General features: G+C 41.9%; 1 protein-coding gene across 5 annotated transcripts in view; it reads right to left on the bottom strand.

Moving 5' to 3' along the window:
* The window catches only part of sox5 (SRY-box transcription factor 5), a 176473-nt gene that overhangs the window by 131457 nt on the left and 19712 nt on the right, over positions 1–25304 (bottom strand). For 4 of the 5 annotated variants that reach the window (XM_058076812.1, XM_058076813.1, XM_058076811.1 and 1 more), the window contains one exon: positions 15871–15925. In XM_058076812.1, the coding sequence (XP_057932795.1) occupies positions 15871–15914 (44 nt within the window). In that variant the 5' untranslated portion in view covers positions 15915–15925. Of the gene's footprint in view, positions 1–15866; positions 15926–25304 lie in introns of all 5 variants that reach the window. The other variant, XM_058076816.1, reaches the window with a different exon arrangement.

Raw genomic sequence — 25304 nt, 5'->3', positions numbered from 1 at the left:
GCATCCGCCTCGTGCTTACTGGTGGCGCGCCAGCCGACAACATGTACCGAAAAACAACAGTCACTGGCTGGCACGGATGCTTGCCTTTCTATGACTTTCTCGTTCCTTCTTTTTTCCCTCTTTCTCTCTCTCTCTCTCTCTCTCCGGCTCCATCTGCGCTACTTCTCCCTGCCTTCATCTTCTGCATCTTTATCACATTTCTTGTTTTCCCCCTTCCTATAGTCGCCTTTTTCTCCCCTCCCACTCGTCGTTCCCACTACCTCCTCCCTCCATTCCCTCGCTAGGCTCCACGACCAAGGACATGTGCTCCAGGCGAGGTAGCAGTGTGACAGGACCCGGACACTTCAGTGTCACAAGTTCCTTATCTCGCTTATGAGGGTGCTGTCGTGCTTAAGCACTGTGTGTGTGTGTGTGTGTGTGTGTGTGTGTGTGTGTGTGTGTGTGTGTGTGTGTGTGTTGAGTGTGAGCAGGCCGCTGTTCTCGAGGGCAAAGTGAGGTGCGAGAGGATGATGCACTTGATATACTGTGAAGAGAGGAGGAAGACAAGAGGAGTGAGTGTGTGTGTGTGTGTGTGTGTGTGTGACAGGCCATTGGACAGCAGTTTGTGCTGACTACGCCTCCTACTGGACCTTATTTGCTGTTCATAAAAATACCCCAATAAATGACTGAATGAAAACAAACTGAATAACATCACAAAATGCACCACTGTAAAATTTGATTAATCGGCATAGCCCACACTGAATTAACTGGACTGTCAATGATACAAATATGATGAAGAGTGACGCTGTATCTGTATCTGTACTGAAGGTACTATGATTCACCGTAAATGCATGCATATCTATACATTTTTTTCTGTACGTCCCTGTGTGAATTGCTGCTTATTTGGATGTACAATCTACTGTTGGTAGTTTCAAAGATGCTTACTGGGTTTGAGGTCAGGGCGCTCGTGTTCTTCTCCATTAGATGCATGAAAGCATGCCTTTTGATTTAATTACATTATAAGTTGACATTTAAGAAGCATCAAAGTTTTAATGTTTGCTCATATTACATTCTGTCCATGTATAATTCATTCATTCATTTTCTACCGCTTTTTCCTCACGAGGGTCGCGGGGGGTGCTGGAGCCTATCCCAGCTGTCTTCGGGCGAGAGGCCGGGTACACCCTGGACTGGTCGCCAGCCAATCACAGGGCACATATAGACAAACAACCATTCACACTCGCATTCATACCTATGGACAATTTGGAGTGGCCAATTAACCTAGCATGTTTTTGGAATGTGGGAGGAAACCGGAGTACCCGGAGAAAACCCACGCATGCACGGGGAGAACATGCAAACTCCACACAGAGATGGCCGAGGGCGGGGACCGAACCCTGGTCTCCTAGCTGTGAGGTCTGCGCACTAACCACCAGACCGCCGTGCCGCCCTCCATGTATAATTGAATATGTTTAATATGTTACATATCCATATATTAATATGAAATATTGAGTATATTAAGTACACATTTTTAATGTGCTTTATTTTATTCCATTCTAATCTATTTGCATAAAAAAAGAACTAAACCCTTTTTTAAAACCAGTTTGTTTAATTTTATTTGCATAAATGGGACAAGAGCAACAGGTGAATTTCCGCAAAGTAGCATTCAATATTAATAAATTGAATATTTACTTTACGACCTATCATATTGCTGCACAGTGGACAAAGTGGTTAGAGCACAGGCTTCACAGACCCAAGTTCAATTCCACCCTTTGCCATTTCCTCCCACATTCCAAAAACATGCTAGGTTAATTGGTGACTCCAAATTGTCCATAGGTATGAATGTGAGTGTGAATGGTTGTTTGTCTATATGTGCCCTGTGATTGGCTGGCGACCAGTCCAGGGTGTAGCCCGCCTCTTGCCCAAAGACAGCTGGGATAGGCTCCAGCACTCCCCCCGACCCTTGTGAGGATAAGCGGTAGAAAATGAATGAATGAATGAATGACCTATCCTATTTTTCTTTGTTTACACCACATTGTGCTGGCTACAGATCACCGTAGGAACATAGGCGCATCCGCCGCCAGTTACTCAGCTAACTAGTTAGTCTTCAATTTATGTTACGAATGTTAAAATGAGTGAGGAAGAACAAAGTAAGATGCCCAAAACCTACCACTTCCACACGCAATAGGAGAAAAACTTTCCTTTGACGATCATGTCGTATGTTGGCATAGCTAACATCATGCAGTGTTTAGGTAATGTAATCTATGTCTCATCTTGACAGACGTAGTATCCTGGTCACTGGACATATGATTTGTTTTTCAATCATTTTTGACTAATCATTTATTCATTCATTATTTTTTTGCGAAACCGTAATCGAGAAAGGGAGCAATATTTGAACCGCAATGTAGTGAGGCACGACTACACTAAATGCTTTGAGGGATTTCGTTAAAAACACGGGCTATTGGTGCGGGCGTAAGATAAAACTCAAATCTGAACCCCCAAACGCCACTTCCTGTCCACCCACCATTGCTCTCCAGTACACATTTATAGCAACAAACATGCACACATTGATATGAGCTTATTTTAGCTAATTATGTCAATTACATTGAGTAAAACGAGTATAAAGGTGACTATGGGGGTGTTAGTTCACATCGAGAGGGCTAATAATGTTAAAAACCATATTTAGATGGTAGAAAGCAGGATTTCTATGCTCTAACTACAAACGTATTTCATTCATAAATAAGGAATCCTACTTTGTAGAAATTCACTGATTACGATTGGGTCCGGAGCCAATAAACCCAGGTAAACGAGGGCTTACTGTAAATACTAAATTGTATTTATATTGATTTATAACTCCCCACCCGGTGTAATAAAGATTTTTTTCACTTTTTAAGAGCTCTCATTCTATCAGTGTTTAATTACAAGCTGATCAGGCAGGAGACACGGACAGCAACTAGTTGCAGCACCGTTAAGCAATCACCTGAAAATGATGTTTACCGTCAGTCTGGTCAATGTGGACGGCATGGTGTGGCGCTGTACTCTATGAACCACAATGGCTAGCTGTATCGTACAGTTCAGGTGGTAAATGCGTCATTTCATCAGGCACAGGTCTTGTGCAGCACTGTAGGTGACAGACAGAGCAGAATGCCTTGACTTTTGGACGGGAGCCCTTTTGTGTGCAGGCACAGACGCCGGGCAGACATTGCACAGCCGTTGCGTGGACGTGGAGGCCTCGGGTCGCCGCTACACCGTTATTAAAAACAGCGTGATAGCATGTGGGCTGTTCCCTCTCTTCACCCTGTTTCTTCTCACTCCTTTTTCCACTTGAAATGAATCCACAGCTCTTCTGCTACGCTCGCACTCCTGAAAGTCACTTTTCAGTGCGACACAAAGTCCTCTACCTCCCACTATACCTTTTCTGTCAATTTTCCATCATTTATTAACCTCAACCTGAGAAGAAATCACATCCTTGCTTCTTTCAGTCTACTTTGACTGACCTACTCGCCCTTCATCCACACCTGAATAGCAAGGCAAGTGTACTTTCTAGCTTGTTTGAAAAGCTCTCTTAGCATTTTTTAAAGAAGGATAACTGCACGCATAAATGCAATCTCGTATTTATGGATATTTACAAACATACTGACAACAAATATATGACTAACCTCTAATGGAAGCACCTCTATGCAACAATTAACCAGGAGTTATGGAGTTCAGAAATGACGTCAACTTTTGCTTCTCATGTCTTTCAGTCCTGTATGGTTCAAACTTGGTTGGACAGTTGAGCAACTTAGAATTTGACCTTAAACACCAAGGAAAAGCCCAATATATTGTGCAATTAACACATTAGCATCATGACAAGCTTCATCTCCCTGTTATTAACAGGGGCCGAGGCAAGTATAGTAATCCCACAGATGAACTTTGAACTTTATTCCTTGCTTACATCAAGCCCAACACTGTATACGTTATGTACAGCCAACTTTCAAACATGTCCTCAGAATACCACTTCCTCACTATCCACCGCCCTATACCGCGAGGTGCATTCACTGACACTTCAGCCCACTGGACGCCAAAGTTCATTCAAGTAATCTTCTATTCTGCACACAAAAAGACAACAAGGGACACCAGTTGGCTGCTCAGGCTGATCAAGAGATCTGGTTCATTATCAGGGAGAGGTCTGAACACACTGGACGCTGTCGAAGGAAGAATTCAATCATACCATGGCAGACTAAAGTAGTAGATGAAGTGGGAGGCTAATTTCTCCGCGTACCCAGACTGAGCGAGGAGGAGGTACAGTATATTATCTGATTGTGTGAGCGAAGAGAGGTACCGCTAATTCCAGCCAAAAGCTGACTTCAGAGGAAGACACATGCAAGGGATGTTGCAAAGAGACAAATGATATTATGGTGTGTAGTATGTTTTAGCTTGACTTCAACTTTCAGGTCATTTGGAGCTGTTAAAACATACTCCACTACATTCAATACATTATACATCAATATAGGCAATCATGTCCTGTCACATATTCATTCATTTTCTACTGTTTATCCCCACGAGGGTCGCAGGGGTGCTGGAGCCTATCCCAGCTGTCTTCGGGCGAGCGGCGGGGTACACCCTGGACTGGTCGCCAGCCAATCACAGGGCACATATAGACAAACAACCATTCACACTCACATTCATACCTATATTTGGAGTCGCCAATTAACCTAACATGTTTTTGGAATGTGGGAGGAAACCGGACACACAACTCCACCCACACAACTCCACACACACAGATGGCCGAGGGTGGAATTGAACTCGGGTCTCCTTGCTGTGAGGCCTGCTCGCTAACCACTAAACCACTGTTCAGCCAGTTCTGTCATTTATATTATTGTTCATAAAATACAGTGAAAACTGTGATTAATCTGATTTAAAAATGTAATTAGGGGATGGATGATCTGATTCTCCGCTGGGCATTTCCAAATAACATTAATTGCAACCCCGAAATTGTCTATAAGTATGAATGGTGGTGACCAGTCCAAGGTCAGCTGAGGTCCAGCTCGCCCGTCTCTTAAAACATTACCTGAACAGTATTATGTCTGATTGGGTGAAATAAAACAGCCACCTGAAAGTGATCCTGTCCACTGTACTGTAAAAGCCGACACCGTCAATCTGTAGCAGCGTGCCAAGGTAGACGAGCGGCAATCAGTGTTTAAATCTGGCTGCAGCTCCTTCTCAAAGGCCAGGCCGCACAAGATGGGCGGCGCTAGGAGGCCCATCAAAGGCCCATCCACAGCGGACCTCATTAAGGCTTTAAAAAGGTGCAGTCGCACCTCACTGCAGCCAGCCCAGCACCCAGCGCCGGGAATCACTTTCCTATTTTCCCTCCACACTCTCTCTCTGGTGCGCTCTTCTGATACTCGTTCAATCGCTCCCTCCTCTCTTCCTCTCTCCCACTGTCTGTCTTTCCTAGAAGGGGGCCAAAAGATGTAAACAAAGCCAGCACCTAATTAAATAGATGAGCAATATTAACATAACCTGAAAGCCCCAGCCAATAGTATCCACCGCGCACACACACACACACACACACACACACACACACGGGCACACACCTCCCTACAATACCCCTCCTTCCATTTTCAGATTTTTTTTCCTCCCCCTTGTTGTGATCGGAGCAGTGAGCGCCAATTGTGGGCAGTGTAATTACCATTAGGACAGAAAAGCAGAGTATGCCTTTGATATGGTAATGTACACCCCTGTAAACCCCTCCCTCCAACACCCCCCATCCCTAGCCAGTACACACACACACATTCATCGCCTCCTCCTGTACACCCCTCACTTCCTCTTTTTCCAAATAATGTCATCCATTATCACCAGGCAGGTCAAGCAATACCTGACAGGGAGTCACATTATGCTTAAGGGAAGTGGAGAAAGCTACTGTAGATAGAAAGACTGGGAAAGAGCAGATAAGGGGAAGAAGATTGAATCACCTCCGCCAAGCATGAATCGTACAAGATGATGTGTTGATTGCTGTGCCTTGGTTAGTTATTTAGCAGGATTACACAATCATGTCAAAAATTCTTTGTAAAGGGGTGGCACATGGTCCAAGAAGAATAAATCAATTGAAATATTTTTGCTATTCGCTGTAATGTCAATGGGAGAGTGCAACCTAGAATAAAAATGGCACTGTCCGGCATTTGGGATCTCTGTGATTGGCAACCTTTAAAGGAGACATTTTGCGCCCAAGGACAAACTGTCTGCAGTTTAAGTAAGTTTTATAAATATAAGTTTATATAAGAAATAAGTTTTCATTCATTCATATCGCTTATCCTCACGAGGGTCGCAGGGGGTGCTGAAGACTATCCCAGCTGTCTTCGGGAGAGAGGCGGGGTACACCCTGGACTGGTGGCCAGCCAATCACAGGGCACATATAGACAAACAACCATTCACACTCACATTCATACCTATGGACAATTTGGAGTCGCCAATTAACCTAGCATGTTTTTGGAATGTGGGAGGAAACCGGAGTACCCGGAAAAAACCCACGCATGCACAGTGAGAGCGTGTTGGCCGAGGGTGGGAATTGAACTCTCCTAGCTCTAGGTCTCCTAGCTGTGTGGCCTGCACGCTAACCACTCAGCAGCCAAGATATAAAACATATCTTCATATCATCTTTCTTAATTTTAACTGTTACATAATTTAAATCAGGTGCCCCCATGACAATTGGCGTACCTCTGGGAGTATGTGTTCCCCACTTTGGGAACCTCGGGCTTAGAGGAAGTCAGACGTAGCGCATCAAAGCCGAGGTACTCGGTAATCATGATGATGGTTCGCTCTCTTATGAAATTAAGCCATTTTTTTGCCACTTCTTCTTTGCTGGTGCTCACTGGCTTCGTTTTTGTTGGTATGGAAGGCCATTTAGTCGGCAAAGTTGGCATCCAAACTAGGAATTGAAAGGAAAACTTTTGTAACAGTCCTCAATACACAAACACAAATACAGACATCGTTTTTGTTCATCTTTGGCGGAGTTGTGCGGTCTGAAGTTACGAATTAATTTACTAATTAAGTTACGTTATCCAGGCCTCATCAAGTCATCTGGAAGCTTTTTGACCTTTTTACTTCTGTGATTCCCATTTTTTCGTCTGACTTCTAAATCCACAATCCTCGGACTCCTGCTCCTTTGCTCCCTCCCTCTCCATCAGTCCTGTCCAAGCTCTGGCGCCAATCCCACGGATGGAACAGGAACAAACTGACTGCCCAGCTCCCTGCTGTCCGCCTCTCATCCCAACTACATACACACACTCCAACCCCTCCACATTTCGGAGTCCAAATCCCGCAGCCTTTCCCCCCTCCCCTTAACGCAACTCGGCCCTGGCCAGCCACATGAGATCGCAGTGGAGCTGGATCCCCTGAATGAGAGCGTGCGGCACGTCTCATGGGGGACACAATGCACAATGTCAGAGATGCACAGTGTGTCCTGTACATTCTGTGTCTGGCCTCTGTGGCAAAATCCAAAAAACTCTTGGCTCGGCAACAAGAGGCTGATGCCAGGGGAAAATAAATTGGATTGAACACAAAAAATGACCCAATTAAACTTCAGAAAGGATACAGTACACACAGCATGTAATCATACATGAACTTTCTCTAGTCAAAACCACACCAATGACATGGATATCCTACTGCAGGTAAAGCAAGGAGGGGGCAGCAAAGAGTGGCTTTTCTGTACTTTAATTGCAGCTTTTTAAAATATCAATATCACCTTGCCGGAACACCTTAACCAAGTACGATGAATTGTCTACATGTGAAAATTAATTATGCTTTAGTTGCCAAGCTGGAGGGAAAATAGGTCAAACACGCTGGCATCTAAGCACATTAGCTTCACAAATATATATTTCATTGTCTATCCCAGATTGGCACAAATACATGCTACGGCCCAAGCTAATTAAGACATGGCAGGAAGCCCGTTTATTCTACGCTACAGTGTGCATTGTCATAAACAGACATTTGATTCAACCAAAGGATCAATTGCTATTTATTGAAATATAACAAATATATCTATGTATACTTATATTACGGGAATGTATATTTTTTGTTTATAAACAAGAACCTAGCATTATCACAACGGCCCGCCTGATTAGTCACCACGGGCTCTTTAACCTTGTTTATATTTCTGTTTAGAGTGCTAACAAAATCAAATAGTCTTACTTTTGTTATGACCAGTAATTACAAATGTAAAACTTTAAGTCAGTGCCGAAAAATACATTTTAAAAATTTGGTTTCATTTGGTTCCTACAAGTGCAAAACAAATTCTTCATAAACTCACTTTTAGTATTTTAACAACAAAGATACTACACCATTCACTAATTGATTCGGAAGTAGGCAAGCCTTGGCAGAGGTCTGAGCTCTCTGGGCTACTTTTCACTGATGATCCTATTAGAATTAGAATGTGGAATTGGAGTGAATGTCCTCCTTGAGCATATGTTGAATGAAATACACCAGAATTGAATCGAACATGCCCTGAAAGAGTCATAGAGTTGGTGGAAGTGATGAAGGTAAGCAAAGCTCTCTCTTCCTCATCCTGTTGGCTCCCCTGTGGGCCACTGATAGAAAGCGGAGAGCAGAGGGAGTCCTGGCCCATCAGAGGGGAGCCCAGATGGACCGAGACCTACACACACACACACACACACACACAAACTCAGTCACTCACATGTCATATGTTATCCCATCTGCACTGTCACCAAGCTGCCTGTGACCCCAGGGCCTTGCGGAGCATACAGACACACATACTATGTACATAAATACAATCTCACACACACACAGGTTACACAAATGTGTGGCTGTGCACGTACACATGCAACACACACAGCGGCAAAGGTGTTCCCTGTGTGTAATTGAAAGTGAAGAGAACCCTTGTTTTGGTAAACACACACACTTGATGAGAGGAGATGATTCACGTGAACAATAACACTAGTCTTTCAGAAAAAAGGATAAATATATTCTACAACTGTGTCGCTTTAATTTAACAAGAAACTCTGCATAATGTTGTTTTTAAGGACCTATGTCATAACAGTAAACAGTTTTTGCAGGTATTATATCATGAATGTGTGTGTAATTTGGATTCCACAAAAACATTCACACCTCAGCCTTCATTTTTCCTCAAAGCTTCGATATTGAGCACGCAATTTGTGGGGGGAAAAAAGCAGCCTCAATTGAAACACATTTGTTTCCAATTAAGAAAAATAGGTCGCACACTCAAAAAGTAAAAGAAAATAAATGACAAAAAGAAGGATGTTACGTTTTGATTAGAAAGGAGATAAGTGCTCCAACTGATGCAAAATGGTGCATTGATATTGTATGAATTTAACCACGTCCCGTCAGATATTAAAGTACCACAAAGTGATCCTCTGTTGAACGTGTCAGCTCAATGGGAAGTGAGGAGTCTAATATGAGACGTCACATCTCATTTACCACCCCCCTGCCCTCTTCCCCCAGAGTCTTTATTTGATGATGCCACCCAATGATGCTCGCAAAGTCACTATACCGTCTGGATTGTACAGTATGTGTCGGAGATACGAGAAGGTAGAGGATGCATACACTGCAAGGCCATGTCAGACCACTTGTTTCAAAAATTGCTTCTTGCTAAATTGCGCTAGGTTATTACACTGTCTACAAGAGACCAATTGAGTCCAGTGGCAAAGATTACTTTTAATGCTGTCATTTAGGAGGTGTATGTGTATGTGTGTGTGTGTGTGTGTGTGTGTGTGCATTGACCAATACGTTTCACTTATCTAGTCTTTCAGTATCTCTGTTGCACCCTGTTGATGACACTCAAACTATAAAACTTATGTGTTCATATTTTGGGGTGTCCAGAAGAAATTAATTGGATTTGCAATTTTTGATCTGCTGAGAGTACATTTTAGTTGTAGGACCTTCTGGATTACATAGATAGACACTAGCCATGTTTACATGAGGAGTTTTTCCTCTTTCCAAATGGAATCTTTCCAAATGACTTTTCCGAAAACATGGTATACATGGAAAGGAATATTCCAATCTCTTGTCTACATGCGCCGCTATAATCAAAAAGAAGTAGTATAAATAGAAATAGAACATTTCTAGAAATTTCTACAAACAGAAATAGCCAATGGGGTATGCTCAGTAAAGCGGAAACATCACGTCATACCGGCTTCCCTGAGTTTTTCTTGTTGGAATAACTCCATATTGCGAGTTTTTCCTTCGTCCAGTCTTGAAATTTAGTTTGGATCAAAATCAAACATTCCACAGCAGTCCAGTGCCGATTGATCGCCTCCATTTTTAAAACTGAAGAAGGTCTCGAGTTGCGTGTTACGTCATATCTGAGCATGCGCTGAAAGAACGCACCCGGGATAAATTTAAACAGGAAAAGATCCAATTCAATCTTGCTAATATTTTACAATTAAACTCGGGACATGTTTTATATAGATATATATTTTCTTTTTTAAGAAAAAGTGGACTTGTGAATAAAGTATAGAAGGGTTTAGATTCCAAAAGCTGCTTGCCAACCGCCAATAAACAACTAAAGAAGAAAAACAAGACGAAGAAGAACGCATCATGACAACTTTCCGTTTGAGCAGGTACAAGATACCTCAATCGGATTGGGGAAAGGAATATTCCACCCTTGTGAATCCGATTATATGTTCATTCGGATTGGCACTTTTCTTTCGGAATGAGTTGTATACAAAGGTTCAATTCTTTCAGTTTGAGCAAATAAACCGAACGCAATTGGAATATTTGGGTCCATTTGACTACTAACTGAGTTTGCACTATAGGTGGCGGTTCAATCCACCCAGTATGAATTTAAATGAATGTTTGGTGGAGGTCGTGGAGGCCGTAGGCGTGATTCGGCAGCCAGATGTCCGCCAGACTACGTCAGGGCAGCTGTGGATACAGATGTAGTTACCACCGACAGGTAGACTGATGGAAGGAATTAATAAAATGTTGGACAGAAAGATAACCTATCTGTTGGATGCGATTAATTAAATCAATACGCCAGCTGAGTAGTCTTGTTTAAGTGCAGCAAAGTGCATGCACTCCTAAGCAATTGTCTCAAACTTGGTTAATTACATAACGTGCCGTTTTGCGGGTATTATGTTCTCGGCTGTGCTTCGCGAGCCCCCCCCAGGGGCCGCCAACCACCTGGAAATTGCAGTAAAGAGTTTAATTGTAGAATTGAGAACACCGGGAGGTATAAATTCTTGCTCCGGCACTCTGGAGAGCATCTTCTTTGTTCCTGTTGGTGGGAGAGATAACAATTCCTCCCACCGTTAACTACCTGCCTGCCTGCTCGCCGACCGGGTTTTGTTGTGTTTTGTTGTTCCTAATAGGCCTAATTGGCCGTAACCCAGGCACCGGGAGAAAGAGGAGGAGGGGAATGAAACTACCTGCGTTCTATTTCCTTCTCCTTTTCCGCTGTCTTACTCTTCAGAGAGACAATTCCACAGAGGGACAGAATTAAAAACAGCAGCAGACAAGTTAGGATGCCTGCAGGTTTTTTAAACATGCAAACAAGAGGAAGGTGCTGAAGAAGTGGGAGATGGAAGTTCACACAGTTTGCTCTGTATGCTTGATAATGGATGACGGTCTTAAAAGGCCCGGGCAGCACTTTGATACTAAAAAGACCCTTGATTATTACCATAGGATGCATGCGCTTGATGTTTAATTGATGTGCTGCTTAAATCCACTACAATGCTGTTCTGATCTCACCACGTCGTGCATATAGCCACACTGATGTGTTATTTATGATTGGTAGTGTTTTTTTCCTATTTCATCTGTGCATGTAGTTCATTTTCCAATCATATCACAGCTCAGTGTGCTTACTGTAGAAGATACAGACCAGACACTACAGTACAGCGATTATGGTCCATTTGATGACATGGAGTTGTATATGTGTGTCAGTGGGCATATTGAGTGTCGCTAAAGGGACCTGAAGGAACACCGTGAGGACAATCTGTCGCCCCTTGGTGACAGATGATGCTCCCACTGCAGTGCAACATGAATGTGGATACTATACTGTATATACAGTGTGTGTTTAGGGGGCGGGAGTGCTTGCCACACACAATAGCTCTTTTCCTGCAAGGGAGTCAGATTACCAATGGCAAGACTGGCATCCCTTTTATGTTTCTTTAATAATGTGAGAAAACTGTTTCTGACAGAGGTGAGATACAATACTGTATTGTTTGGATTTATTTTGCTGCATTTACGATGTATTAATCATTCATTCATTTTCTACCGCTTATCCTCACAAGGGTCGCAGGGGTGCTGGAGCCTATCCCAGCTGTCTTCAGGCGAGAGGCGGGGTACACCCTGGACTGGTGGCCAGCCAATCACAGGACACATATAGACAAACAACCATTCCCACTCACATTCATACCTATGGACAATTTGGAGTCGCCAATTAACCTAGCATGTTTTTGGAATGTGGGAGGAAACCGGAGTAACCCACGCATGCACAGGAAGAACATGCAGAGATGCCAGAGGGTGGAATCGAATTCTGGTCTCCTTGCTGTGAGGCCTGCGCGCTAATCACTCACGCACTGTGCAGCCATATGTATTAATCATTTCTACTGAAATCATGTATTATTTTAGAAGTAAAAAAATAATAGAAATGTAATCTTATATATCTATCAATGAATTCTAATGTTTGTTAGTTTTATGAATAATAAGGAAAAAGCGGTAGAAAATGAATATCTACAGTAAACCTCGGATATATCGGACTCGGATATATCGGAAATTCGCTCACAACGGACAGATAAAAAAGAACCGTTTTTTCTGTAATGCATTTCCAATAAAAATTCATTGCATATATCGGATTTTTCATAACGGATTTAGCCCATTTCGGACAAAATCTCCAGTCCCGTTCCAATGCACTTCCATTAAATTTCCCTCGCATATATCGGATGGCCGCATCGTGCGCTCCGAAGCTAGCTGACATTCTGAGACGTTTTAAAGCAGAGGACATTTTTAATGCCGACAAAACCGGGTTATTCTGGCAAATGCTGCCAGAAAACACCCTGGGATTTATTGAATGAGATCTTAACCTCACTATTGGAAATAACGTAGGCTTGACGGGCGTAACAGGGCCTAGCTTAATTAACAATTTGTTATGCTCAGAGTTAGTTAAATTCTCATGACCTTACGTCTCTTTTCATTGCCCAGTCCAGGTACATTGGAAACATAGTCAAGGAAGTGCCTTTTTATAACGGATAAAATCAGATTTACGCATATACCGAATATAAATCCGATATATGTAAAACGGACATTTTCCGGTATACGCATATAACGGATTTTGCTTATATCGGACAAAACCAGTGGGAACAATTGAATCCGATATATCCGAGGTTTACTGTACTTGTGTACATACAATGTGTCGGTTTGAACTTATGTTATTATTTACAGTAAGTAAAGTAATGTTTTCATTTGTTTATTGATTCTTTATAACCGAATAAGCAATTATTACTGCATATATTGGAAGACAGATAATCTTAATATCTATTTACTATCACTACTATTACTGCTTACTGGCTGCATATTACTCACACTGTATTTATAACAGATCATTTGGATGAACTTGTTCTTTGTTACCAAGCACTTAGGAGCTGACTGGTGCTGTACACAGATGTTTATAAATGCATGTGCGTATTTGGGCCGTTTGTCTCTTTAAATGCAAACAAAAGAGCGCACATCCTACATCAGCGTGGCGTATCTATTTAAGCCATCAGCTCCTCAGTGCCCACGCGTCTGTAAACAAGCCACCCACTGTGTCACAGTACACATTGTGGGAAGCAAGCAGGTGGCACACTCTGACCAACTTTTTGATACTTTGAAATCATGGGAACAGGTTGAGTTTGCGGTCAAATGGTGGCTTTTGTTGGCGAGTTTCAACACCTATGTAAAGGTGATGGTGTGAAACACAGATAATGCTGTATGTAGTCATGCGGCGACATGCTATTATGGTGACTGCGCTGGCTCTGTGCAGGAAGTAGATAACCTTAGCTATTCACCAAATATGATGCATATGGGATCCCCGCCCAGCATACATATTTGTTAGACATCCCTCAGGTTGTCTGAATTGTTCCAAGCTGAGAATAACCTGCGTTGACGGACTCGCTGTGAATGGACACAAAGCGTGTTGGATGATCAGATAAGACGTGGTACTGGTCTGAAAGTTCAGGACCCCAGGTAGTTTTTACACTGTGACTAACACAATCAAAGTTTGCATGCTGACCTAGAAGTTGGACAGACCACTCCAGCTCTTGAGAGGATGACCCCATTATGAAAGTAGCCCAGTTTCACTCATTTTTGACGCATCAAGTGGACATTAAAACTCAGGGGCTCCATTCTGAGGCTTTGGCCTTGTTTCCTGGACAGTGACGAGGAGTGAAACCCATGTGTCCGACAATGCAATGCCAATGTAAGCATACCAATGTCGTGGTTTTTAAGAAATGAGGACAGGATGGGCTATCTGTCTGATCTAAATTTATACACTACAGAATGTGCCTGTCTGAGTTCCTCCGTGAGGTCACTATTCTCAACTGGCGTGGCATTGTTCCGTAGCTGTACTTGCCCTCACATGACTAATTCCATCCTCCACTTTATTTGTCCCTTGTCCAGATGGTATGTGGGTCTTTCCTCTCCTGTTCTGTCCTCAAGGTCCCTCACCACAGAAATCCGGCCTGGCAGGAGCCATATGTTCCCACTACACATCCATAACTCACACCTCGTGTTTACTGTCGCCGTGCTTGTCGGCCTCTCTCACCCGACTTGACAAATTGCAATGTTTAAAGGAGACCTATTATGCCTTTTTCCACTTTTCTGACCTATAAATGCAGTTAGACTGTTGTATTCTCCTGTTAAACTATGTCAAAGTTTCAGATAATGAGGTTGGCAGATTAGGAAATGAGCCCTGAAAGAAGTTTGGTTTCGGTTAATTTTTTTTCCCCTAACACCGGCTCTCTGTGACTTCACAGTACGAAGTCACCACTCCATCCAGCCTGTGACTTCCTTATGTGGGCGTGCCCGGGTGAAATAAATTAAAACAGAAATCCAAGAAAATATAGCTGAAATTGGTGCAGATTCTGGAAGATCTGAAAAGAAAGCTTTTCTCTGTGGAATATTACATTTAAAATAATGTAGTTATTAACCTGTAAATATTGTATTATTTTCACTATATATATTTTTTTATTTTTTGTTTGTTTTATTTATTTATTTTATATATATTATTTTGTATTTATTTGTATGTATTATTTTCTGAAGACATGTCTTTTGTCTCAGCTGTCGGCTTCTCTCGCCGACGGCTTTTTCCCTCAAGTAAACAATTCCACTCTCCCAGACCGCCATATGTCATTTTCCTGTCTGACCATTTAGCCTGTGTACCCTCTAGCCCCTTGTGTCCCAATAAGTTACAGTACAAATTCACAGTCCTTAAAATGCAAAAGTCTGACAAACACAGCATATAAAAGAAAATGCATAGCAAACTATTACATAATATATCGGCCCTGTGTGCAACTACAACATCATTGATGTGTTTATGGGAAGTTTTAATTAAGATTTGATTTAACATCAGTATGTATGCCAATATTTTGCTTCAGTCTATCTATGGTAATTTGACTTTTGAGGGGTAATAAGGACTGATTACACTGTCTGGCTGCCCACTGGCACAAACCTTGTAGTGTAAACAGCTTAAATGGTGACTATGTAGTCATGGCAACTGATTTGGACTCTATGTTTGACCTTGTGAAACATGGGTGACAAAGAGTAACGGGCCACAATATCCCATAAAAACTATTTGCAATGAACCTTAACATGTAGCCTGTGTGTGTGTGTGTGTGTGTGTGTGTGTGTGTGTGTGTAATTATGTGTGTATTTGTGGCACCAAAATAGCAGCTGACCTACAAGGGTCCCTTGAGAGATGCCTCTGCCGTGCTGTTGATACCCATCAGAGACAATCCTGTTAAAGAAAAACAAGAGAGAAATTCAGTTGTATTTCACACTCCGGGAAAGCAAGCCTGCTTGACAATAACAAGGTGACCTATACGCAAACACACAAAACATACAATGGAAAGGCGGATGATGGAGGAAAATCAATTGGTGCTATAGAAAGAGGAGGAAATAGTCGGTAAAAAGTGGGTACAGGTATACTCAATGAAGAGATACAAGACAGTGTGTGGCGATGTTTTAGCATCGAAGGTGTACTGACTGGTCCAGAAGGTGACTCAAGGTCACCATGGCAACAGAAACACACACTATTGTCCTGATTGTATGCCAACACATCATCCAAATGAAAGGCCATTGCTTTAACATGCACTACTCACAAAACGTTAGTGATAATCAGCTCTTGGGTGAAATTGCAGCATGCCTTTGGATTTGATTTGACAATATCAAAGACTTAATACTAGACAGAGTCAAATTTGCTTGTGACCTGTAACAACTTTCAAGATTATGACTCCGGACTTGACACGACCTGTTTTGTATTGACTTGAGATTTGACTTAGATTTGGACTTGCACATAGAAGAGACTTGACTTGAAACTTGGAGTTCAAGACTTGACTTCCTTGAGACTTGCAACTGCAACACACTGACTTTCGGCCCATCTCTGCTGAAATGCAATATAACTTTTACAGGTGAACCCAGAGCAAAACAGAAGCCTTGGTGTCATGAGGTCGAAAAGTGATTTATGGATGCATTCGATTCATGGATACACCTGTTGTAAATGTTACTGTTCACGTCCTTGTTAGAGAACGGCAAAAAGTACTGCAATCACTGGTAAGTTCAACTGTAAAGGTTATACTACATTTTAAATTCGTTCTGAAATGTCACCGAATAGCCTTAACTTTTTTTTCGTATATGTCTTCTATCTTCTGGTGGTTCAGCTAATGACCATCATTGTAGAACAACAAATGAGCGGACATATCCACATCATAGGATCTCGTTGGCAGCTCGATGTTGCCTTCCTGCCACGACCAACTGTTAAAACCTCCGTCTATAAAAATACACACAAATACAATCCCATTTATCACTCTTTAAAAAGGTCGCTGTTGTCTCTGGCTAAGCGCCCCGGCCCCATCCGCAATTTTATGCATAAGTAAATGGTAAATTTGTGCCACATAAATATGGATCAGCAATTAATAATGGTGGTGGCGTGTGAGGGGACGCCAGGTGCATGCTGAGCCGAGGTTGGCACGCTGCTGGTGGAGCCATTGAGCGTGGACTGGTGGATTTATGCTGCTCGCTGGTTGCCCCTCTTCTCCACAATGTGTGTGTACACAATGGCCACTTCAGTACAACATAAAGAGATAAATAACTTCATCAGTCCAGAGCACTTGAACGCAGGCAGATTTTCATGATTTGCACTAGAAATGAATGGATTTTTATTTCATCGTACATACCAAAATACAAGAGCATGAGGTCACAATTACTGTAGTTTCTCTGGATTACCGTTCAGTAACATAACCTGATTATAAGGTAAGAAATACTTTTTAGGCACATTTTTCAAGCAGGTCTCAGGGTTCTGGCAGTGTCTCTCCTGGTCAATGGTGTGTGGGTGAGTCACAGGAAGAAAAGCTTTTAGTGAGAAGACGTTTGGCGCCTGTCTGCTTTTGTTCTGTCCGACTAACAGCTTGTAATGGAGCTAAGGCTAAAATCAAAATCAAAATTTTGTGCTTTCATGTGAGCAGTGAAAAGAGAAAAGCTACTGGGATGAAAATTTCAGTATGAAGTTCAAGTTCATGTTCAGTGTTTGACTTTCAGGAGGTTTTGCCCTGTTTTCATTCATTTTCTACCGCTTATTCTCACAAGGGTCACAGGGGTGCTGGAGCCTATCCCAGCTGTCTTTGGCCATGAGGCGGGGTACACCCTATACTGGTCGCCAGCCAATCACAGGGCACATATAGACAAACAACCATTCACACTCACATTCATACCTATGGACAATTTGGAGTCGCTAATTAACCTAGCATGTTTTTGGAATGTGGGAGGAAACCGGAGTACCCGGACAAAACGCACGGGGAGAACATGCAGAGATGCCCGAGGGTGGAATCAAATTCTGGTCTCCTAGCTGTGAGGCCTGCGCGCTATCCACTCATCAGCCGTGCAGCCCGTTTTGCCCTGTCTTGTTATAATAAAATAATAAATAAATACATTAAAGTCTAAAAGAAGTCCCTTCAGCATAAGAGTTGGAATGTGGTGTTAAGAATGAATAACAGGAATGCAAAGATGACTATGGGGCGTTATTTCTTGTCTACAGGGCTCTAATAATCTTTGTAAAAAGTTTTTACTGAGCTATCCGATTTGGTATAGATGAAATAATGATATGATGGATAATCACTACAGGAGTTGGCTGTTGTGTAAATAACATTCAAGAAATACAGAACACAGAAAATGATGTAGCAGTTTTTTTTTAAGTATTGGCTGGTGGTGATGCTGAGGAATATCATCTAATTGAAAAGAAAAAGTTACACTAAGCGTAACAAAAAAAAAGTGTGTATGTGATCAATAATCCTGCACACTAATTAGTCAGAGCTGAGCGTTCCTATTAGGTAGCCAAATATCAAAATATTGACTCCTGAAACAGAATGAAAACATTTATCCTGAGTTAATCTTTTAGAACAACAAAACCAGCAAGGGATGGCTAACAAAAAAAAAAAAAGAAATATTGTGCAGAGTGGCAGTGGGCTGTGTGTGTGTGTGTGTGTGTGTGTGTGTTGTCCGTCTGGCGTGGTGAGAGCAGGCTGGCTCCCCTGTAGAGCACAATCACTCTGCTTGGCTAAACACAATCACACAACCTTAAACCCAACTCACATCTCCCAGTGAGAGTCGACATTGTGTGCGTGTGCGTGTGTGTGTGTGTGTGTGTGTGTGTGTGTGTGTGTGTGTGTGTATAAGGACAAAAGGCAGTCCCATCTGTTCCATTGTCACAGGGTTTTTAAAAGGGATCGGATAAACATGACATTTGGGATGAGTGACCAAACTGGCATTATAAAGCCTGACATCAGACCTCTGTGACTCTATGCATCAGGTAAACCTCCCTACATCACCTATACTTGCACATATTAGAATAGTGCCTGCCTTTCCAATTGTGCGACTGCATTTTTTTTAAATAAACATATTTCTATGAGTTGCATAACTTGTTTTTTCCCACGTTGTTGTCAGCACGCTGGTTTGTGAAGTCTCCCCGTGCGAGGATTAGCAGCCCATTGGCCTAATCAGAGGCAGTAATCAGACTATTCTCTATCATGACAACAATCAGTGAGAGAGAGAGACGCACACATCTGCCTATTAAGCTGACTTCTAATGCTGCGATAGTGATGAAACATCTGGTGGTTCAGGGCTCAATGTTAATGAAGAAGAGAGATTGGGACACATGCAGATGGCCAAACCTATAGTCATTATCTGTTTCTGGGAACAGAAGTTCACAATAACTGTGGCCTTCAAGTTCAAACGTTTATGTTTTGTTTACTTGCAGAGACCTGATTGCAGACGTTTTGTGTTAAGAAGGTCGAATAAAGCGTTCTAACTGGTTCCAGAAAACAATATTGAGTAGAAGTTTCAACAAAAATGGAAGATATTTCAAGCATAATTTTCACTTTGGCACACATTAGCACAACTATGCCATAACATAAACAACATAAAAAAACATTTTACATGAAAATAATCTATTTACAAATATAAGACCATAATCTAGTATTTCCAATTTCAATACAATTCATCACAATGTCCTAATTACAAGTTAGTGAGGTATGGAGTCAGAGGATTAGTAGCTGTGAACTGGGTTAAAAGATATTTAGCACACAGGAGGCAATATGCGAAATTCCGAGGATATACATCAATGAGCTTGAATGTATCGTGTGGCGTACCCCAGGGGTCAATACTGGGACCAAAGCTGTTTAACCATTTGATGTTTACAAAGTATAAGGAAGACACCTGAAACACTGTGTGTGCATACGACGCTATAGTATGTTTATCCAGTCTCACATCAACTAATCCATCACTACATTGTAACTACAATGTCTGTACTCAAACTGCAGCTACACACGATGTGCATAGACATAGACTTTCTTTATTGTCATTGCACAATAACACAGCAGTGAAATTGCCAATGAAATGTCGTTGCCTGGCTCCCGTGTAATAATAATGAAAAAATACTAATGTGGAGAATAAATAGATTACATCAAATATGAACAATGTACAGCGTAAACAGTAATTTGTACAAATAATTTAAATAATAATTGAAAGTTTTGGTTGTGCGTGTGGGCAGGTAGAGGGGCTTATTTGGCATTAAGCAGTCTGATGGCCAGGGGGAAGTAGCTGTCTCTAAACCTGGTTGTTCTACAGCGGATTCTGCAGAGCCTTCTACCCGACGCCAGGCGAGAAAATTTCATTTGATTGGTGATTCCTGTCAAAATGGTCTGTTTTAATTTATTCTACCCATGGCCCGCCTCCGGGCATGCCCACTCCGCTGTGATTGGTCACAAGCCCAAAGTGCTTCTTAACTGTGAACCATATAAGGAAGTCCGCCCCTTTGTGACATCACGAAAAAGCAGTTTTTGAAACCAAGCATTTTGAGCCATCCCAATAAAATAAATCCCATTAATATGTCTTCAGTAGCGAATGAGTAAATGATCTACAACTTTTGTTGTGTGAATCCCACCATCTCTCCGAACAACAAAATCAATCATCATGTGAAGATGCATTGAAGGAGTTTGCTTTCTTTCCCAAAAGAAAGATTGTAACCAAAACATTCCTAAAGTTGGAGCCCAACAGGCCGACAATTCATAGGCGCACACATGTCTAGTCTTTGGGAAAAGTGAACCCCCCACTGGAGTTAGCATGAGGTTATATGTGTGCGAGGTTATGTGTGTTTCCTGTCTGGTTGTGTGTCGGCTGTGAGACAAAGAGTCCAGTAAAACGCTGGCCGAGGAATAAAAGAGTCATTGTTCACCAAGGTGGTCCCAACAGGACCTTCAGCCCAAGCCCTCGATGCACACAAAGCATACAGTACACACGCACTGGCTCAAATATATACGTACACAATGCTTATGCAGAATAACAGCTTTGTGGTAGAGGGTGGCAGTTGCACAGAAGTAAATATTTGGGTGTTGGATATAAACGGTGAAAATCACACACACACGAGTGTGTCATTCTAGCTACTTCCTTCCTGTCGAGTGATGATGTTTAGTCTCCCCTCACCACACTCTGATTGGCGCATTTGATCTCTTCCACTTCCTGTTTGCAACCCCGCACCCCTCCAGCACCTCTCCAGGCGCAGATCTGGGATCAGCCTACTCATGGTAAATGCTTCTGGAGGATGGTTGATCACTCGTCTGAGATCGGATCCGTGTGTTCTACAGCTGATTCATCCCAGTGGTCTGAGTCACAGACAGGCTAATGAGGACACACTGGATAGATTAACTGGTGGGATACAGACGTTTTTGTTTTTAACTCTACTGCACAGCACAGGTACTGCCCCCTTTGGGGCTCTTTTTTTTTTACATGACTGCATGCATTTGTATGCCAACTCTTCTACTCCTGAATCCTTGAAAGCAAAACGGTGAAAATTTGGTAGAACATGCAACCCCATTGCGTTGACTGGGCTACTATTTTTCTGGGAAAAACACCACATGGTGGCGCCATTATTAAACCCCCAAAGTTTTACCCCGTGAATCAGATTAACTTGACATTTTTCCACACAGCTCAATGCGGTCTGAACAAAACATTAGCTGTAATTTTGGGATGTTTAGACGAATCCTCACAAAATTTGGTACACACATTTACACGAGAAGCCCATTTGAGCAACATTGTTTGAAAAAAATGTCCATTGGGCAAAATGTCTTGCCTTCACAGGGGCCCGGCAAGGAATTACCAAACAATTCTCCATAAAACCCTCTCCATTCATCCAATAATTACTGTATTTTCCAATAAAACTTACCACTTCCACATGGATTGGGAGGAGAACTTTTTTTCCACTCTATCACGCTGGACATGCCATGGCTCTCACCAATGGAACTTTACTGATGCCTAGTGACCATACTGCTACAAATGATAATGAAAATTATAATACTAATAATAAGGCATAGTAGACCACAAATCAGTGATCATTTATTGAAAAGACTTTTATTGGTTTACAGTCCTTATATATGTTTTTTCCTCTTCATTTCCTACTCCACAGCAACTTCAGCGTCTGGAAAATACAGTGTAAAACATGTATGCTAGCATGTCTACCAAACGCATTTTGACCACAATCCTTTGGCGGCCTCAAACGTGAGTTACAGTCGTGAGAAAAAATTAGGACACTCCAATCTTCAACATTTCACTCCCCTTGTCAGATCAGGAGCCAAGCTAGTAGCTGGGTCAAACACTGACGTCTTTTGTTATTTTTCAACCTGGTTTTCTAATCTGTGATCACTTGGTGGGAACAGTACAATTGCAAAACACAATCCGGAGGTAGAAGTAAAACAGGGGCTATTGTCACAATGGGAACATTTGAAAACTAGAGGAAATTGCTTTGTTAAAGCGTCAGTGTGCAACGCTAATACATACAGTCATATGACTGTATATATTTGTTTATGGAAGCCAAATCTTGGACTCCTGAGTCGGTGCACACAAAAGGGGGTAAAATTTGCCAAATACACCAGAAAACCCCCACCCGATAAGTTCAATTGACTTGAAATTTCTCCCACTGTTGAATGCACCCTCTGTAAGTGAGTGTTTAGTTTGTTATTACCTTCTGTACCTGTATTACATGTATGCCTTCCAAAGCATTCTGACAAGAACCCCAAGGGGGCGCAACACGAGGCATTTACGGAGTACTGAATGCATTCAAGAGAAAAATATTGATTAAGGCCCTGTCTGGGAAGGAACAAAGTGGCTTAATGTTACTATTTGCAACACAGGCAAATTGTAGTGTAGCGATGCACTACCAACGCTCCACTGTACCTGTTGCACAGCTCCCTTTTAGCAGTCACATCCACAGAAAGCTGCATAGAGGAGGGTTGTAAAAAATAAAAACACTTGGGGCTGTCTTGGCTTTGACAGGTCTGAGCAAAGAAAACGATATCTCAGCAAACGATGTCTAGAGAAAGAAAAAAAAGAACAAAACACACGATGGCTGATGTCTCTATTCACTTAAACTGTCACACACTCTGGAGAGACCTTACTTCCTCTGACAGTCAGACAAATTATAGCTCTCCTTTTCCTCGTCGCTCCCACTCTGAGGCGCCTATTTGGCAAATTGTCACTCTTTCTTCAAAATGTAAACTGTCTGAAGACGTTCAGGAGGACATACATGCATGGGCCCCAATAGTCAAAATGTTATCGCTGGACAATGTACAATACAGGAGATGAACCAATCAAACGATCAATACTAAGGCTGAATCCCAAATATACCCCTTACTCCTCATCTTATCCCTTATGCCTAGGTTTTGCATGTTATGTGCTCTCCTTAAATAAAGGGGTAAGGAGTAAGGAGCCTACAGCCATAGAACCAGGGGTACAACTGGGATTCAGTCTTAATCTGTCCATCTGACATATTTGATTAAAAAAAGATCATTCCACTCTTCCACTGCTTCTACTCCTGTCCTGTAGGTGGTGGTAATGCACAATCAGGTGTCAACCCAACAAGAGCTCCATTTACTCGATAGGGTGGGTCACTTTACACGCTTATTTCCTCCTAGTTATCTAAACTACAAACACTAGCCACGTTTTTCATGAGTTTTTCCGCTTTCTGAATGACTTTTCAGAAAACATGGTATCCATGGAAAGGAATATTCCAATCTCTGGTCTACATGCGGCGCTATAATCAAACAGAAAAGTCAATGGGGCATGTGCAGTAAAGTGTAAACATCAACGTCTCGTGATACCGGCTTCCCCGAGTTTTTCTTACATTTGTAGGAATAACTCCGTATTGAGAGTTTTTCCTTCGTCCAGTCTTGAAATTTAGTTTGGATCAAAAACAAACTTTCCGCAACAGTCCAGTGCCGATTGATCGCCTCCATTTTTAAAACCGAAGAATGTCTCGAGCTGCGTGTTACGTCATATCTGAGCATGCGCTGAACAAACGCACCCGGGATTAATTTAAACAGGAAAAGATCACATTCAATCTTGCTAATATTTGTATAATTAAACTCTGGACATGTTTTATATAGATGTATACTTTCTTTTTAAAGAAAAACTGGACTTGTGAATAAAGTACAGAAGAAGAACGCACCCTGACAACTTTCCGTTTGAGCGGGTACAAGATACCTCAATCGGATTGGGGAAAGGAATATTCCACCCCTGTGAATCCAATTATATGTTCATTCGGATTGCCACTTTTCTTTCGGAATGAGGTGTATACAAAGGTTCAATTCTTTCCGTTTGAGCAAATAAACCGAATGCAACTGGAATATTTGGGTCCATGTATACGTGGCTAATGTTGTGGAATCATTTTAAATAAAAGTCCAATCTGATTTCAAAGTTGTTTTTCTGCATTACTTGATATAAAATAGTGTCTCAATTATTGTGGCCAACAAAAAGGAAAAATCTGCCCTATATAAAATGACCTTCACCCCATGCATTTTGCCTGGAGTCGAACAGAGCATATACTGTATTTTTCTAATCAGCTTTCTCACGGGCATTCACACACACGCAAGTAGATTTAGTACATTATCATATCCCAAAGTGGAACAAGAGCAATAATTCTATCTCAGCATGGTAACAAATGCTATTTAAAGGAGATTAATTCCACAAGAGGATTATTCCCCGCAGTACACATAATAGGAAGGGAGGATGGGTTCAGTGGGTGGTGGACAACATTTGATCTCACAAACATCTCTATAATCCCAGGTGGAACACGTGCTGGTGTTCAAAAGACTGTGTGTGTGTGTGGTGTACTTGTATATACAGTTAGAATGAATGATCTAAAGGCTCGCAATGAAATGCAATTCTTAGCCCTACAAAGTCTAACATGCAGTGTAAGTGTAACAGATGGCAGGTGGTGTGGCTCTACAAGACTACGTTGTAAGATAAATATTATATCAACCTAAATGTAAGAGATAAAATCCTGAATACCCTTTGTAGATCCCTCTTTTTATTATTATTTTTTTAAATTAGCATCAATTGTGTGTTAACTTACCCAGCTTATTTCCCCCCAGTGGGTCTCTGTGTCACAGCTGCATCTCTCAAGGTCACTGATGTGCGTGAGTGACAATAAGAAAAGCACTGGCTAACTCCACCTGCTAGGTTTGCTTGTTTTAATCTTATCGAATATAAGACAACCCATCTTTTTCAGACTTACAATAGTAGATAACGTATAAGGATGCTCCAAAATGTGATTCACTGGGAGTATGGAATAC

The sequence above is a fragment of the Doryrhamphus excisus genome, chromosome 7, assembly GCF_030265055.1.
Source record: "Doryrhamphus excisus isolate RoL2022-K1 chromosome 7, RoL_Dexc_1.0, whole genome shotgun sequence".
NCBI lineage: Eukaryota > Metazoa > Chordata > Actinopteri > Syngnathiformes > Syngnathidae > Doryrhamphus > Doryrhamphus excisus.
The sequence above is the reverse complement of the archived record's forward strand: the minus strand, read 5'-3'. Positions and strand labels throughout refer to the sequence as shown.